General features: G+C 40.2%; 1 protein-coding gene across 8 annotated transcripts in view; it reads left to right on the top strand.

The window, feature by feature from the left end:
* SCUBE1 (signal peptide, CUB domain and EGF like domain containing 1) overlaps positions 1-3427 on the top strand; it is a 328071-nt gene extending 324644 nt beyond the window's left edge. For all 8 annotated transcript variants that reach the window (XM_045000217.1, XM_045000209.1, XM_045000200.1 and 5 more), the window contains one exon: positions 2497-3427. In XM_045000217.1, coding sequence (XP_044856152.1) covers positions 2497-2649 — 153 coding nt within the window. In that variant the 3' untranslated portion in view covers positions 2650-3427. The remainder of the gene's footprint in view (positions 1-2496) is intronic.
* Positions 3428-17578: the final 14151 nt, after the last annotated feature.

Here is a 17578-nt window from a genome sequence, read left to right as displayed (position 1 = left end):
CTAGAACCTGTGTATCCTCCTGTTTCAAGGTACTTGGGACTCTCTCCCATCAAGAGCTTCCCTGAAACTTCCCAGATTGGGGTATCCCTTCTTCCGGTCTCCCCCGATGAGCCACTCCTAGTCTGCCAGACCATTCAGGCCACTTGGCTCCTTCAGCTGCCATGATTTTCTGTATGGAATTACTCTCTGGGCATAACCACTGGGCAACAAAGTGCCAGAACCTCTGAGCCTGTGGTCATGCTCTGTGCAGGAATTTTTCAGCCTTGAAATGGTGCCAGTACCTCTCTGAAGTCAGTCCCAGTCTATCCACGATGGCAGCCTTCACCACAGGATATGAGCCCACCTGCTCGTCACTTGCTACTCGAGTGGCTGCCTGCACCTCTCCTGTCAGAAACAGTGCTATGGGGGCTATCCAAGTAGACTCTTGCCAGCCACTCATTCAAAGGTACAGAGGAAAGGCTGCAGGTCATTCCCTGGCCCCCAACTTTGCCAGGCCAGGGACCAGGCAGCCTAAGCTACTCTTTCCAGTAGAAGCCAAAGTCCCCAGAACTCTGTGGCCTAGCTGCTTCCACAACCACTCTTGTTGCTATAATTGGGTCTCTGCCACCGCCGCTGAGTGACAAAGTGTGCCCCCTTCTGTTTCTGCAGGCTCTCCATCAATTGCAGGAGGACAGCTGGTTCTGCTGCTATTCCTGCTACCACAGTAGCACAGCTATCTGCTGCTGCACCATCATCAACAGACATATCACCTTCTCCATCTTTCCTGATTACCCAAACTGGGTGGGGTGTCAGTCAATAGTCACATGTCCCCTTATCTCCAGCGGCCAATCACTGGCCTGCATGTTCCAACACGTGCTATAGCATGTTCTGACCACAGCACCCTCTTGCAGTATTGTACAGTGCAGCAGCCACTCAGCCTCAGTTTCCCAGCTGGTCTTCTTCTGCTCCATCCAGCCCACAACTCCTTCTAAGTTAGCTTTCCAGTGAGGTCTCTTACAGGTCTACCCTCCCAGGGCACTCAAAATCACAGCAAATATGAAGCAACATAAACTCTTCCCATTCCTCTGGGAAATCTGCTAGGCACCACTCTTCCCCAGTGCCTGGCCCTAGCTAGCTGCCTCTCCCATAGTGAGAGCTCTACATCTGCTTTCTGTGTCCGCTTCTTCCAACTGAGCAGGGCTCTTATTTTTAAGCCCCTCCCTGAAAGCCTGTCTCCTGCTCCAGGTGTCTCTGTTTGGGCTGATTGGGCCTTTGGTAGCCCATTAACCTCTTCCTGCCTTGCGTGGCGGTTTGTGTGCCCCATTAGTCCTGCATGAGAGTAATAATATAGAGCCTGTCGTACTCCAGTGTAAGTGCATTGCTATTACTCCTCATTTACATTTGTGTTTGGGCCCCCATCCAATGCCTGTTGAAGTCCCTGGGGATATTTCTATTGACTTCAATGCGTGTTGGATCAGATCCCGAGCGAGATCAAAACTGACTTAGAAATTACAAAATATAGAGTGGGTCGGGGACTGCTTCAAATCATGCCATGTCTCCAGTGGCCAACGTTCATTGTTGTATGCCTAGAAGAGATGGTGAGTTGATGAGTTCAGTCTTGTTCCTACCAAAGACATCACAAAATAACCACCAACCACAGTGGGCATTTTGGAGGCCCAGTCCTCCAAGGATTTGGTCAGTGAGATTTGAGGTCCCTCAGGCCCTGTCTCACTTTAGTCACATGTGTAAGGGTAGACCATGGGTGCCGAAGGCGGCACGCGAGCTGATTTTCAGTGGCAGTCACACTGCCCGGGTCCTGGCCACCGGTCCGAGGGGCTCTGCATTTTAATTTAATTTTAAATGAAGCTTCTTAAACATTTTTAAAACCTTATTTACTTTACATACAACAATAGTTTAGTTATAGAGTATAGACGTATAGAAAGAGTCCTTCTAAAAACATTAAAATGTATGACTTGCACGCGAAACCTTAAATCAGAGTGAATAAATGAAGACTTGGCACACCACTTCTGAAAGGTTGCCGACCACTGAGTTAGACATATGCCTAAGTACTGTGCTGAATTGGGGCATTACCATCTTACAGGATGAGGTACTTAGAGAACTCCATGCTTGAATAGAATGTGGAGACCAAACTGCCCTCTTACACACAGACAGAAGGCCCTTGTGGAAAGGGGTTGAACACTGGAAGATCAGTGTCAGGTAGTTTGCAATACTATTGCCCATATTGTACCCATTTTGTGGTTAACAAGATGCTTGAATGCATCAACCCGGCACCCACCGTAAGCACTAATTACACATGTTAAAATGGAGAAGTTAGTACAATATGGTACAATAGTATGGTACAATATGCAACAAGCAACATGGACTTGAGCATGCTTAACCTGCTTTGCCTAATGGTAGCTTTTGCCAAAGAAAATCATAGTGAACATTGATTTTAAAAATAGTGCAAAAACTAACACAATCACAATATGTGTCTAATATATACTTCATCTCTCCTAGGACAAGAAATTGATCAAAGCTCTCTTTGATGTATTGGCACATCCTCAAAACTATTTCAAGTACACAGCACAAGAGTCAAAGGAGATGTTTCCACGATCATTTATAAAGCTACTGCGATCAAAAGTTTCCAGATTTCTACGACCATACAAATAGCTTCTTAGTGATATTCAATTTGGGGTTATTTTGCATTCCTGTCAAATATTGTATTTTACTCCACAGTAGAAACATTTGCTAATTGGAAGGCTATTTTTTGCAGTCTTTATTTTCAATTATATATTGAAGAATAACTATAATGTTTTATAATTGTTAAAAGCCAATATTCTGAATGGGATTTTTACTTCAAAGAAGAATACTTGTGGATCCTTGAGTGCATCCAATTGAAGATCCAAATTTGTGTCTGCACTAGTGTGTCTTCATGTTTCATTTGAAAATGTTTGTTTTAGAAAATATATTTTCTAAGCCTTTTTATTTTCTAGCAAAAATAGTTTTCTTCTAAGCAAAGAAGAAACCTATTCAACCTGGTTAAACAAACTACCTGTTTTGTGATAGAAAGGAGTATGTAGCATAAATACTATTTGGATTTTGAATTGCACTTGAACTTTATATTTGAAATTTTAGAAGAAAGCAAAAAAAAATCTAAATTTTGTTATTTCCCATTTGTGGTTTTGTGGAGACTTTGTTCTAGTATAAACCACAAAAAAAAGGGGGAAAAAAAGGGGGAAAAAAGGAAATGGATGTATAATTTTGTTTTATGGATTATACAAGATTGAATCCCATGCCCTCTCTGTTTTATCTGCCCTATTATAGCCTTCTTCAAAGGTCTACCAGTACTTGTCCTGCTGCGGATACAGTCATGGAATTTTGTATGCCATTGGGTCTCTTTGAAGACTTTTACAATAGGGTGGATGAGAAACAAAGAAAAAAAAGTAGTAGTCCGTTTTTCTTTTCCTTATTAGAGCATCTAATTAAGTACAATATATAAATATATAAATATATACTTCTATTTGTGGGTACATTAGTAATATTATCTTTAGTTACTGTAAATATTACTCAGGCTTAAATCTCTACTCCCACGCACCGTATTTACTCGTATCTATTTGTGACTTCACTTAGATGATTAAATAACTTCTCTGAGTGCTTGTAACTTCTGTTTATCCCAAACTGAAGTATCTTTTAATTTTATGATACAAGAAAATAATAACTTTCACTTAGACAGTCTTGTCAAGCATAAATTATTTGGTGGAAGGATGAGAGATTTTAGTTAATGTAAAATTCATTATTTTGCTAACTACTTTACAATATCTCATTCAGCAAATAATCCTATTCTTCCTCCTTATTCAGGTACTGCTTACATCAAAATCAATGGGAGTTACTCCTGAGAAAGGAGCAATGAATAGGACTTCAGGAGAGATTAACTTTTACATTAGATTTGACATCTCCAAATCATTACAGAAATATACCTCTTGTATAAGCCAAATTTCTAAAGGGGAAAAAACAGAAATAATTTTTGCAATCCATTTTAAATATTTTTAAATTAATTAAATATACACGAGTAGCCTAATCCTACATTCCTTGGGCACCCAAAACTCCCACTTACTTCAGTAGCAGATTCACACCTAAAACATCCATTAGCTTCATAGGAACATAAGAAATGTCCATAGTAGGTCAGATTAGCGGCCATCTTCTGACAGCAACAAGTACTAGATGCATACAAAGAAGGTGCAAGACTCCTGTAATCCCCATCAATTCACTGACATAACACTGACATAACACTGACAGAGAGATTGTATATTTTTGTTCACACCACAGCCACTGTATTTTTCAGTTCCTTCACAACTCTTGGATGTGTACCACCTGGGGCCTAGTGATTTGTTTAATTTCTTAGGGAAGTTCACCACCCTCCCCTTCGTCCCTCCTCTTTATTATCTAAGGAGAGTAGGTAGCACCCCAACATTTCTTGTGGTGAAGACTCTGGCAAATAAATCATTTAACTTTGCTTTTCTGCTGCTCCCTTATCTCTCTGATAATCCAAGAGACCTGTGAATTCTCTCAAAGACTTCGTGCTTCTGATATATACTTTAAAGATGTTTTACACTAATTTATATGCATATGTTTTTATGTCTGGCTAATCACTCTTCAAACTCCCATTTGGCTTTCTTAATTTCCAATTTACATTTTACAGGCAATAGTTTCTGTTCCTGTCTCCTGGCTACAGTTGAGCTGGATTGCCATTTCCTGAAAGATACCTGTTTGGTTTTAATCTTTTTTTTTAATCTGGCCATTTAGCCATTTGGGGGAGAGGATGATGAACTTAATTTTTTAACTGATCACTATTGCCTAGTAGGAGTCCAAGGATGGGTGTCCCAAGGGATGTATGATCAGTGCTCGTCCTAGTGGGCTTGTAGAATGGAAAAACCATTTGCTAAATGTAGGGAGGTGTGGGCTAGTAGAAATGCTAATAATTATACATAGTTTGTACAATAAAGTGCAGTGGATAATATAAGAATCTATATAGATGATCACAAATATGCATGTATAAATCTGAAAGCTCAAAGACCACTACAAAGAAACATAGTATTTCAGAATGATGTGAACATTGCAAAGGTGTCCCAGAGGTTATCCAAAATGGTTGAACTGGTCATGATTACTGCAATCCAACTTAAAGATATTGGAAAACTGACTGAAATTCTCAAAAGGAGACACACAATTTAAAGAAATGAAATAACACCATGATTTCCTGAAGGCTGCACATTGTGCTCTGAACTTTCAAACTGCATTTCTCAGTCTAAGGAAATAAGTCTGGGTCTAATGCTGCGCAGTACTGAATGTCTCATGCAGACTATGTGGCACCTAAAACCCCCATTCAGCAACTCTCAGGATTGGTCCCGACATCACTGTAAAATATTACTGGCCTGCAGGGCAAATTATCTCTTTTGCAAAACAGCGCAAGATAATTTCCCTTGCAGGTCAGGAATCCCTTTGTAGTGCAGTAACACTTTTAGGGCTTTCAGTTACACTGGTATGAAGCCAGGACAAGGGCTTGTCTACACTAGGGAGTTGCCCTGATCACGGCCATTGGTGGCCAGCCAACAATATAACTGTGCTAGTGGAAACCACTAGCAGAAGCAAGCTAAACTATGGTTTGCACTGGTGCAGTTTACCCCAGCTTAAAATCGCTATGCTACACTGGTGCTTATTGTAGTTTAACTTGTCTACAGTAGAGGTTTGTACCGATGCACCTACTCTGGTGTCTGGCCATTAACTGCTGCAATCCCCAGTATAGACCAGGCCTAACTCTGAGGATGCCCTCCATTACATGGATGCAACACTTATTGATTTGTTCCCACGTAATAAGGGTAGAATTTGCGTCATTGATTGTGCTGCAATCAAGAGAACAATTTGGCCATTACAAGTATATAGCTGACATACTGAATGTTTCTTATACTGTATATGTAGAAAATCATATATTTTATGTGATGTTTGCGTTTCTCCTTAGAAATGTGACAGGCAGATGTGCAAATTTCTAATGAAAAAAGTTAGCATCAAGTGATAGATAATATTTTCTAAGCAGATTTTGGATTCTTGTTGTTAATGCAAGCTGGTTTTCATAAAAACACATATAATATTTCACTTATATGATAAAAGTAAAAATTGCTATTAAAAATCCCCATCCAAAAGTACGGTATGTGTGAGGGCTTTGAGGGCTGTGTGAGGGCTTTGAAAAACCGGGTTGGTGACTTATATTGGCAGAAACTGTCATTCATCAAATAGAATACGGTGCCACATTAATGTGAGTTGGGCCTTTTATTTGTGAATGTTTGTGTTTTAATTGACAGCAGTCACAGAATGATATGGCAGTTTGTCAGAACATGTCACCATTCAGTAACAGCAGCAGGGCAAGAAATGTCTTGTTTTGTAGGTGGAGATAAGCTATCAAAACTCTGAGACTCAAAGCACATGGGAGAAATGGGGGCATTAATGATGCTTTCATAATACCAAAAAATAAGAGATTCAAAATTGCAAATTGCAGGTGTGAAAAAAATGGTAGGTCTTACCTAAATAGAGAATATTGCGTCTAAATCTAGTGCGACAAATGATCTCCCATTTATGGCTTCACATGTTACTACAGGGCAATTGAAAAATGTATTAATTTGTGATAACCTAATTCCATATCCATAAATGACCTTTTTTTTTTGTTCAATTTGAAAATGTTGTTATGTTTAAAAGCTGAACACCGGTAGCACTTATTTTTTAAGTCTCTCCTCCTATCCTATATCTGCACTTATTGTTTTAGAGAGATGGTAATGAATCATCCCTAATTATTCTTCATCTCCCACAAAAACGACAGACTAAATATACTTTCTGTGATCTTGTAGACTGCAATAATGAGAAGTTGCTCAATAATAATGCCAAAATCATCATATTTACTAATTGTTAATAACTGTTATGGGGTAGGCATGTGGGTTTCATTTGAGCACAGCCAGAAACAGGGCACTAAATTCAATGGGCCAGATCCTCAGCTGAGTATTGCCTTCAACGGAGTTACAACAATTTTAACCAGCTGAGAAGCTAACTCAGTAAGACTGAATATTTAACTTTTGATATATTCCTTCATCCTACCATCTTTCCCTACTTTCCTCCCTCTGTCATACACAAGTTGCTTGTACACAAATGATCTCCCTTTCTAAAACACTTTTTCTTTTTTTTCCTTATGTTTTTGTTTTGTTTTGCTCCAGAGAGTAAAGTCAAAGCACTCTATGGTATAGTTATTGGAGATGAGCCCAAACCACGAGAACACCCACAAACTTTGTGGAAGCATTAAATCTGAAGCTGGCTCTGTAATTTGCCACTCGTTCCAAACCCTCTAACAGGTCTGAAGCAAAGCCCTGTATTTGAACTTCCCAATCTTTAGGAAGTTTTGAATCCAGATCTGGACATTATGCCTGCTGCATATGTCCAGTAATTCTGTTTCTATGGGAATGATTGTGCTATCAGAAGATGATGTACATTTATTAACTCTGTCATATATCTTCTCTAGGCATGGAAAATCATGACATACAAAGTCTATTCTCCATGGGCTGACAGACTGTACATACAAAGGGCTGTTAGGGAGTCCTTAACAACTGAAGTGGGTTGGCAGAAAGAATTGAGGAGTTTTAAGTGAACAGTATCCTGTTCTTACACTGAATCTTAGAAAGAGGGAGAGCCATATGCTGCATCCATGAAATTCTTCAGTAATTGAGTTCATTTATACCAGCTGCCACAGTGAATGCTATTCTTCCCTCATTGGTGAGAGAATTGTTGGAAAATAGGTCTATCTGCCAAACCTTGAAATTTAAACAGGATCAAAGCTATTTCTATGAGCAACAAAAGAATGTTCTGCAAATCTTTGAATTTAATATATCGAATGATACAATACTGAAGAAAGGAACTATAAAAAGGCACTGGCCCTGATTCTTCTCTCACACTAGTTTTACACCATAGTAATTTCACTGACTTAGTGAATTTACTCCTGTTTTACACTGGCTTACACGAGAGGAGAATTGGGCCCAGCGTTTTCAGAGAGTCTGCAGTTTGATTTATTAGATAGCTTCTAATAAGCACGGTTGATTTTTTCAGTCCTATGTCATACAAGTAGGACTAAAAAGAAGAGATTTTGATGCCATGTGAGCAAATTATCCAAAATTAAACTTCCAAACTAGAAAGGCTCCCTTGTTAATTTACCCAACATGTTTGAATTTATTATTTCAACCATTTTTATAAATAAATTAGTATTAACTATTGTGGATAGCTACCTTCACAATAATCTTTAAGAGTGAAAGCAGCATTGTGATTCATAGTCTACTAGAACTGCTACATCAGCTGGTCTTTGACTTTACCGATGTCTGGATTCTGACTAACTTTTAATGCTCTTTAAAAAAAAATCTGGGATGAAATCCTGACCCCATTGAAGTCAATGGCAAAGCTCCCATTGACTTCAGTGGAGCTAAAGAGCCGGACCTACAGATATAATTACACATATTAGTGTGATGGTTTCATCTAACTGCTGTTTTCACCATTTAAACTATCATTTGATGGGAATGTCAGTAACTGGGAAAGTTCTGTAGAATCTCAGCACATTGAGACTTTTGATACTTATTTAGCTAGTTTTCTAGGATGAGAGAATGTTGTGAGCACTTGGAAAAAAAAAAAGAAAGAAAGATTTTTGTCTTCCACTAGAATTGTTTTTGGAAGAAGGGAAATTACTGTAAAATAATATGACTTTATTCCTCAGTTTGGGGCTTGGATGCAAAAGAAATCTCTCTCTCTCTCATCACATTTTCCATTTGAACAGAAATGTACAAGAAGATTAACTCTTTAAGGCAAAGAATTGTCATCTAAGTATCTGAATATATACAATTCCAGTTTACTATTTCATTTATTTATTCTGTTTCTACGATTAGTTATTAATCTTTAAAATTAATGTGTAATATACAACAATAAAAATGTACAGTGGTACCTTTAGATGTAATAATTTAAACCATCTGTATTCAGAAAGCTGAGATAACAAGTTTAAATACATACGAACTTTTGCAGTTGGATTTCAACTTTTGCTTATGTATGGCACTGATTCTACTTTTAAAGACAATAACTATAAGTACTATTCTATGGCATTTTAGGAATATTCAGTGCACTGTATTTTAAATGACTGTAGTAAAGGAGTAACTTTAATTTAACATTTGTATTGTTTTCATTTAGTGACTGTAGCTTTATACTTCCACAGCATACCCAGAAATGTGTACTCCAAGAAATACAGCTGAATTACGCATCACAAAATAATCTTCCACATTCAGGAAAAAAACAAACAGCTCTGTTTAACAAAAAATTATTTTAATGAATGAGAAACATCTTGTCTTTTTTAGGGGTTTTTTGTTGTTGTTTTTCTTTTAACATTTTTTTACTTAAAATTATTTTGTAAATATGGCTTTTCTGCATTTTATATCTTGGAAATGCTGCTAATTTGCATTTACAGCAGTGGTTACTGAAATGGGAGGATTAAAAAGTTACATTAGGACCTCGGTTGCATTTAGTCAGTTGCAAGATTCATTTCTACAGCTAGTCCTATTATTCATGCAGTCTCCCTGGGATCATAACAAAGGTCTTCTGGGGCAATATAGCCTGCTAGTTATGATAGCAGTGACTATCAATTACCATTCTGAAGTGCTTACTGTTTTCGTAACATAAAGAAAATGTATGTTAAAGTTAGTGTTAGCTCTTATTAAGGGGAAAAAATAAAGCCCAGAAACAAAAAGGGGATTCAAAACATTATGCCCAATATAGTACAGAGATCAGAAAAGTACAATACATCTGGTGACTCGGTTGCCGTGGAAGTGCTAAAACTACGCATTTGTCTTGACCTGGGAGTCCTTAATCAGGCAAAACTGCCACTAACGTCAGTGAGAGTTTTCCTGATTAAAGTCAACTATATCCTTTATATGTTAAACAGGACCTTCTGTTAGGCTAGACCTGGGCGGGAAATTACTGGTAATGTAATTCTGTTTTATGTACTGTTTTGCTGTTTATAGATCACTGGGCATGAGTGATGATTTGAACTAAATCCTTGTAGATGCTGCTGGTGAGGCTAAGGTTTATTACCTATGTAAATTATGTACAAACATCTATTTCCATATGACTTGTACCATGTTAGTTAGAACAAAGATAGTGAATAACTGTACAAAGTTTGAGACTTAGAAAATAAAATACAGTGGTCTGAGCTTTACCGACATTTTAACAAAACTGCCAGATTCAGTAGTAGAAAATGTTGTTGTAAATGTATCTTATCTGACTCTACATTTCCCTTTGCCTCTGTTTATCAATAGCTTTGTTTTCTATGTCAAAGCTCAAAATGAAGCATGTAATAAAACTTTTGCTAGAATCACTTTCAAATAAAGAGAAAATGGAATACATGCTCTCTACTCCTCTCATCCTTGTGCCTGGGCAAACTGTGCAGGCGTAGTGCAGAGAACAATCAGATGAGAAAACTTTTTTTTTTTAATAATGTCATTTTTATATCTTTGGCTAATCTGCACTGGTGGACAATGAGGAGCTTCTTGATACCCAGACAACAGGCAGAGTTCATTCATGTTGAGCACAATAGACCTGTTTCTTACAGCTAGCCTGCAAGTGGTGATCTGGTAGTGACAGGTGTCCCCTCCATGTTTTCTCCATGGTAAAAAAGCCCCAGATATGCCACATTTACTCTCTTCATATTTGGGTCTTGGTTACTTTAGAAGATGTGGGGGAGTGCGTAGCAGTCATGGCTAGGGGAGAGCCATACATCACCCCCTCCAATAATCTTAGAATTTCCTTGCATAAAGTAATTCTGATGTTATCAGGTTTATCTTCTGTGGATTCCGACACCACATTTTCAGACTCCCCTCAGTGGATGAGTTGGCCCAGACACAGGCAGAGTTTCGATGAGCATGGCTCCTTAGGGATGGAGTGCAGGGAGTAGCATGCAGGTGCCGGCCCTCTGTGGAATCCATCCCAGATCTTAGGAGGCCTGTGACTTTCAGACACACCTGCTGCCCGTTCCACGTAGCAGTGAGTGAGCGGGAGGGGAATTGTTATGCTCATACAAAGCACACGGGATCTTTATAGAGGAAGGTAAATACACAGCGTTTATTGAAAATACAACAGTTAGCATATGCTTTTCAGTCACACACACATACACACACATAGTCCTGCCAGTGATGTTCATAGTTACCAGTCTGTTGTAGCTTGAGTCAATCTAATGGCCAGTTAGATTGAGCACGAGTGTGGAGCTGGGCTCTTGTCGGTCGAGATCCACTGCTCCTGGATTGTGGCAAGACAAACCCAAAGTCCCATGGCCAAACACCCTGTTCTTATAGGTTTTTTTCTCTGTTGAAGTCTATGGATTTTGCTGTGTGGGTTGTGACTGGTTACTTCTTAATTGGTGTAAACATTCCAATACACCTCCGAGAGGGTCATCCTATCCTTTGTTCCGATTTCATCAATTGTCCTTAGGGGGTGCCAGCCTCCACCTCAGGGTTGTCATTCTGCCCTTCATTATGGATGCGCGTTGATGATTCTTTGATGTCCTTTAAGTCTCTTTACTCCTTCTTCCTTGACTCTGGCTATAACAATGGCCTTCACACCTTCTCTTTTCCTGATGCATACATTCCTCATTCACACAAACAGATTGAGAATATAAACAGTAGTATTTTATATCGAGCAAAAAGGCATTGCAAATTAAACCTTGCTAAGTTTTACAATCAATAACCAAGACAATTTACATTGAGACCCAGGCCTTCAATGTTTCTCTAATCTACTTAACATAGACACAATAGAGAATCCTGTCTCTTACTTACTAAATCTTAAAACAAAGAGTTAAAGAGGGCCCAATTTGTAATGCATATGGGAAAACAGAATCTCATAGTCCCAGAGAGTCATTTCTTTCTGCTATTCAAAAAGGGTGGCTAGCAGGGTGAAATCAAATCATACATTAATTCTTATAGTGCTATATAAAATCCTGCTCCTACAGAATCCCACTTCTGCCCCTGACATGATGATATGGAAGAAAGGCCAAAAATCAAAACCAAGAGTTCACCAGCCCCTCCAATCTTTATTCCAGAGGAAAACATGATTTTGCCCAATGTCTTTTGCATAGCACATTCTTACATACTGAAACAATGATCTTGTTGTTGATTTTGATATGTCACATGTATAATCATTATGCAGCTTCAGCCTAGTGAACCAACACAAATTGCCCATCAATGGATAGCCCAGATGGTAAAATGAAAAGTAAATAGGAAAACAGAGCATCAGTAGTAACATCAGCAGCTCATTTAAAGATGTTGTAAAAGGTGTAAACAGTCATCAGATATATGTAGTATACTATTCTAGACTGAAAGAACAGATGTTAAGTCAATTGAGAGATTATTATTATGAAGAGGCATCAGCTCTGTCACTTAGTAGCTGCTTGCAGACAGATTAATACCGTTGCTGGAGGTTGTGGGGTTTTTTTGTTTGTTTTTGTTTGGTTTTTTTTTAACACTATAATAGTTTATCTCTTGTAGAACAGACTTGTGATAGTGGACATACTAGAATGATGAATGAATGGTTTTCTGCTGATAGATAAATGCCAACCAGTTTATTTTGACAAAAGGCATAATTTATCATGTGACAAAATTCTGCTCCATTGATTTTACTTAAGTTGTACCAAATTATGAATGGTATAGATATTATGAGCATGACTGATAGGTATTGGTGCTGCAAATTAATTATGGGTAATTCGCCTATGCTTGTTGTAATTTATTCCTTACTGTGAGAAATTAGTCTTTGAAAAAACAAAATAACATTTTTAATGCAAGAATTGCAAGTTTACATTTTTCCCAACTTTTAGAGCCTGTCTTCACATGCAGTGCTATACCCTACTACACTGAAAGGAAAACTTCTCCCATCAGCGTAGTTAACCCATCTCCCTGAGAAAGGACCTTTCCCAGACCTGAAAAAGAGCACTATGTGGCTCAAAACCTTCTCTCTCTCACCAACAGCAGATGGCCCAATAAAATATATTACCTCACCCACCTTGTCTCTCTAATATCCTGGGACAAAGGGGGTTACAAACTGCACTGCATACAACTTGGGCAAGATACTTAGTCTCGCTGTGCCTTAGTTCCCCATCTGTAAAATGGGATTAATTCTACTTCTTTTCTCCCACCATTTGTATTGTCTAGACTGTAAATTCTTCAGGACAGGGACTGTTTCTTACTGTGTGTAGGTGCAGCATGCAGTACAATGGGCCCCCAGTCTCAGTGGTGCCTCTAAATGCTACAGTGATGCAGGTAATAATAATAGGATGTATATGATCCACAGTGTTTGGAACTGGACCCAAACTTTCCCAAACTTCAAGGAAGTTTGGATCAGCATTTGGATTCAGGTCCATCTCTACTTTTATTTTTAGATAATGGTCAGTTAGCCAGCAATTATACCAGACAGGGTACCCTCAGGTATAATTGCAATACACTAGGCATTTAGATTTGAGCCTAACATCTAGGCAGGTAGACTGAAGAACAAGTTGGGTTTAGGCCCAAAATAGGTACTGTGGAAGGGCTGCATGTTATCACTGACTCTTGTCAACTGTGATATTGAAGAAATTTGAAGAGCCACTGATGGAAACCTACAGGAGGGTGTATCCACTGTTGGATTAAAAATTAGTTATCTGTGTAATTGGGTCATCATAAGAAGTGCCAAAATTGCTAGAAAGAGTAGCCGTGGAAGCAGAAAAGTTAAGTATAAAGATATCACACAAAAAGACAAAGACAATGGTAACATCTAAGTTGATTGAAAAGGTGAAGCTATTTCTACCAAAATCGGAGAAAGCATTGGAGTTCATTGAGCATGTCAAATAGCTAGGTACTATGCCTGCAAGGCACCCTTAACATCACTTAGAGATTCGACGTACAGTTGGACTTGCCACTGCTGCTCTAGCAACACTCGGTCTGGTGGAGCAAAGTCATTACCATGCAGTGTAAAATGAAATTGCTTGTCTTCAGCATCTTGCTACATGCACGCAAGACATGGATGCTAAGGAAACAGGATATTCAGAGGCTTTCTGCAATCAAACTGGAGTGCTACAGGTAATTGCTGCCTGTTTTCTATGCCTCACACATAACTAGCCAGGAGGAAATCACCTGGATTTACAGCATATAACTGGAGAGATACTGGATACCATCAAGATGATCAGACAAAGAAAACTTGCGTTTGCAGGATACATGAGTGGATGAGCCGAGGAAGACTGCCAAAGCAAATTCTACATGTATTGGTGCCAGGGGCGGGAGTGCCTGCAGTGAGTGTGGTTTGACAATGCAGCTGACTGGACAGGACGTGATATGACATGCTTCTCGAGGTTGTACAAAGACAACAAAACGTGGAGCAAGATTGCTAACCAAAGAGTCTCTTGTGTTGTGTTTTCTGTTCATTGTGATATGACTCAGTGATGCTTTGCACTGTGCGAGAATATATCTATGTATGTACTGAGTCGATGGCAAAGACAGAAAAGACAAACAGCTCATCAGAAAACTTCACAACCACAATGCAGTGTCTAGGCAGGCAATGTCACCATGATACTATGTCATTAGTCCTTCATATTTTAATCACAACATCCATATTTTTTTCAACCCACAATATGTAGCAAAAGAATTTATGATGAAGTGAGAACAGTGCACCAGGACACAAAACCAAGGAGCAATCAAAGCTGGAAATAGGAATACTTAGTCATCACATACTGTTTAAATCTGGAGCTGTTTTTAGCCATGGCCTTCATAATAAAGCCTTCATGGTGGTAGGCTGAGGGAAACAACCAGAGGATATGGCAAGGTTGACCTATCTCCCTTTGATTAAGAGTGTTTGCCCATCATTTTCATTCTGGTGTCCAATCTGAGGGATGTGTTGGATCCTCAACTGCAGCTGGATGATTGTAGAGCAGCAGCGTCCACGAATGTTTTTTTTTTTTTACCATCTGCCCCATGGCAAGAGAATGCTACTGTTTCTTTCAGATATGGACCTTGCTACTATGAGCCATGCCTTTATTACCATTATCACAGTGTGCTCTACATAGGGCTGCTCCATAAATCGATCCAGAGATGTACGACAGAGCAGTAAGCTGGATCCCACTTCATTTGAGAGGAGGCTTGGCGGTACCACATACCCTGTGAGCTCTGAAACAAACTCCTCCACCTGATCTAAAAATGACGGACTTTCAGAGCATGCTTCAAGGTGCATCTGTTTGCAAGGGTGGGGTTTAATGAGGGGTTACATCAATGTGGGGGTAGAGGAGTTTGGTGTATTAAGTTCTGTAGGGGATTCAGTGCTGTTGGCTATCAAGGGTAAGCTGCTATTTAAGTTTATTTTTGGTTTTGTAACTTATGCTGGGGGTACCTTGAGCTTTTGGACATACTGCCTTTTTTATTATGGTATGTAGGTAGGTAGGTATAGGGCCAGATCCACAGTTTCCAGCCCTTGTGATTTTACCATGCAACTCACAATACTTTATGGGGTTGCCATGAGTGCTTGCATCAAATTTGGGAATTTTCCCTTACTCCCTATGGCTGCCATCTCCCATTGTTTTCTATAAGACTAAAGTCAGGCTGCCCTCAAGGAAGAGGGCCGCCACTCTATGGCGAGGATGCTGGCCAGGAAACTGAGACAGAGGAATGTAGAGAGGATGGGTGAGGGAGTGCCAGGGAATATAGGGGGATTGGGGGCTAGAGACTGACAGGGAAACTGGGGAATGTGCGGAGAGCAGGAAGGCTAATGTAAAGAGTGGGAGGGGTGGGGGGAATGTGGGGCAGATGAATGTAGGTGGTCGACTTGTGACAAGAGAATGGATGACCATGGAAGGAGAATGTTAGGGGTCATTGAGACTGGATGGAAAAGTGAGAGAGACAGGATAATGATAGGGAAGGGGGATGGAGAAGGACACATGGAAGCTCCCCTTCCCAGGGATTAGGAGACGGTAGGTAGAGTTCCCTCCAACCATCCACCCGAGAGGCCTACATTTTGCATGTATATTAAATGTTGAATCTCGAACCGGAAATGTTTGTGTACACTTGGGGAGGTGGGGGGGAACTTGCCCCAATGGCTCAAAAAACAGAAGGCAAAGACAAAAACTACCAACTTTTTTTTACAAAATCATGATTTTAAAGCAAATTCATGATGATTTATGATTTTTACTGCTCAGTGTTGGCAATCCTGGCTCCATCACCTCTTGTATATTGAGCTGCTGGAGCAGACATAGGTGCTTACTCTATCTGTGGAAAATCCAGTGAGAGGAGATTGCAGCTGTACAAGGCATCCATAACTCCTGGAGAGATCCCAGGTAGCAAGAGGAGCTTAAAAAGGTGGACAGCTCTGGCCTGAGAAGAGTCTTAGCTACAGCAGCCAGGGGTTGCATGGACTCACGACATGACTGCAGCTTCATAACCTACTTCTCACTTTAGGTCAATTCCATCCACAAAGCAGTGCCTCAAGCAAAACTGAATTAAGCAGCTCCATCCCATATTAAATCAGAACATGTACAGATATAGCAGGAATTATTTCAACTAACAAACTGAAAACTTGGGGAATTTGCTTCCCTGCAAGAAGTGCCACCAAAAGCACATAATTTGCCTATCACATTAGTAAACAGAGACCTCCATAAAGGGAGATGTGAAGATTAAAAAAAAAATCACATTATGTATTTCCACAATCATTTAAAAAACAAATGTGTTTTATAGCATTGGTGGTGTCTCTTTGGTTTCTCCCTGGTTGGACAATGAAAATAGATTACTCAGTTTCACTATGGTTACAGTTAGGTTCCAGTCTTACACTTACTTCCAGATGGAGCTGATTGCAGGATTTTGGGGGGCCTTTCTGGAAAACTTATTAAAACCAGTAATTTGAAAAAGTTGCTCTAGTGTGATCAAGGTGTGGCTGGCACCATCTGGACTATGGAGAAGCATCTAAAAAACAACGCAAGAGGCTGTAGTGAAGTTAAATTGAATGTATGTGTTAAACATGGCCACATTGGCATATCTGCCCCTGAACCAACAGCCTGGCCCCAAACCCACCAGATCTTTGGACATTCAGATCTATATACCTATTTCACAAGGAGCCCTGCTGCCTTTGTAATGAGCCAAACCAAAACACCCTCCAAACCCTCCCCCACCCAAAAAAAACCCCCTACCACGCAGGTGTGGCTGAAATCTGGAGGTGATTTTTGCCGGTTGAATATTTGCCAGCCAGCGAAAGGGCTATTGCAGCAGGCGGGTGTATTCCTGCTCTTCCTTCACCCTCAGGCTGCTGCGCTCACAGCTCCGTGGCCGGCAGAGGCCCGAGGGCCGCGCTGCACGGAGGCGCGTGGGGAGGAAAACCCGCAGCGCCCCCCGCCCCCACGGTGCAAACAACCCTGCAGCGGAGGGGCCCGGGCGGCGGGAGCTCTGTGGTTTCCAGCCCCCGCGAGCGGCCCAGGAAGCCCTTTCCCTTTAAAGCGAGTCCCCGCCCAGCAGGCTGTGGTGTCGCGCTACCGGACTCTCGCAGA

This window comes from Mauremys mutica, chromosome 1, assembly GCF_020497125.1.
Source record: "Mauremys mutica isolate MM-2020 ecotype Southern chromosome 1, ASM2049712v1, whole genome shotgun sequence".
NCBI lineage: Eukaryota > Metazoa > Chordata > Testudines > Geoemydidae > Mauremys > Mauremys mutica.
Note: the sequence above shows the minus strand (reverse complement) of the source record. Positions and strands in the feature narration are given on the sequence as shown.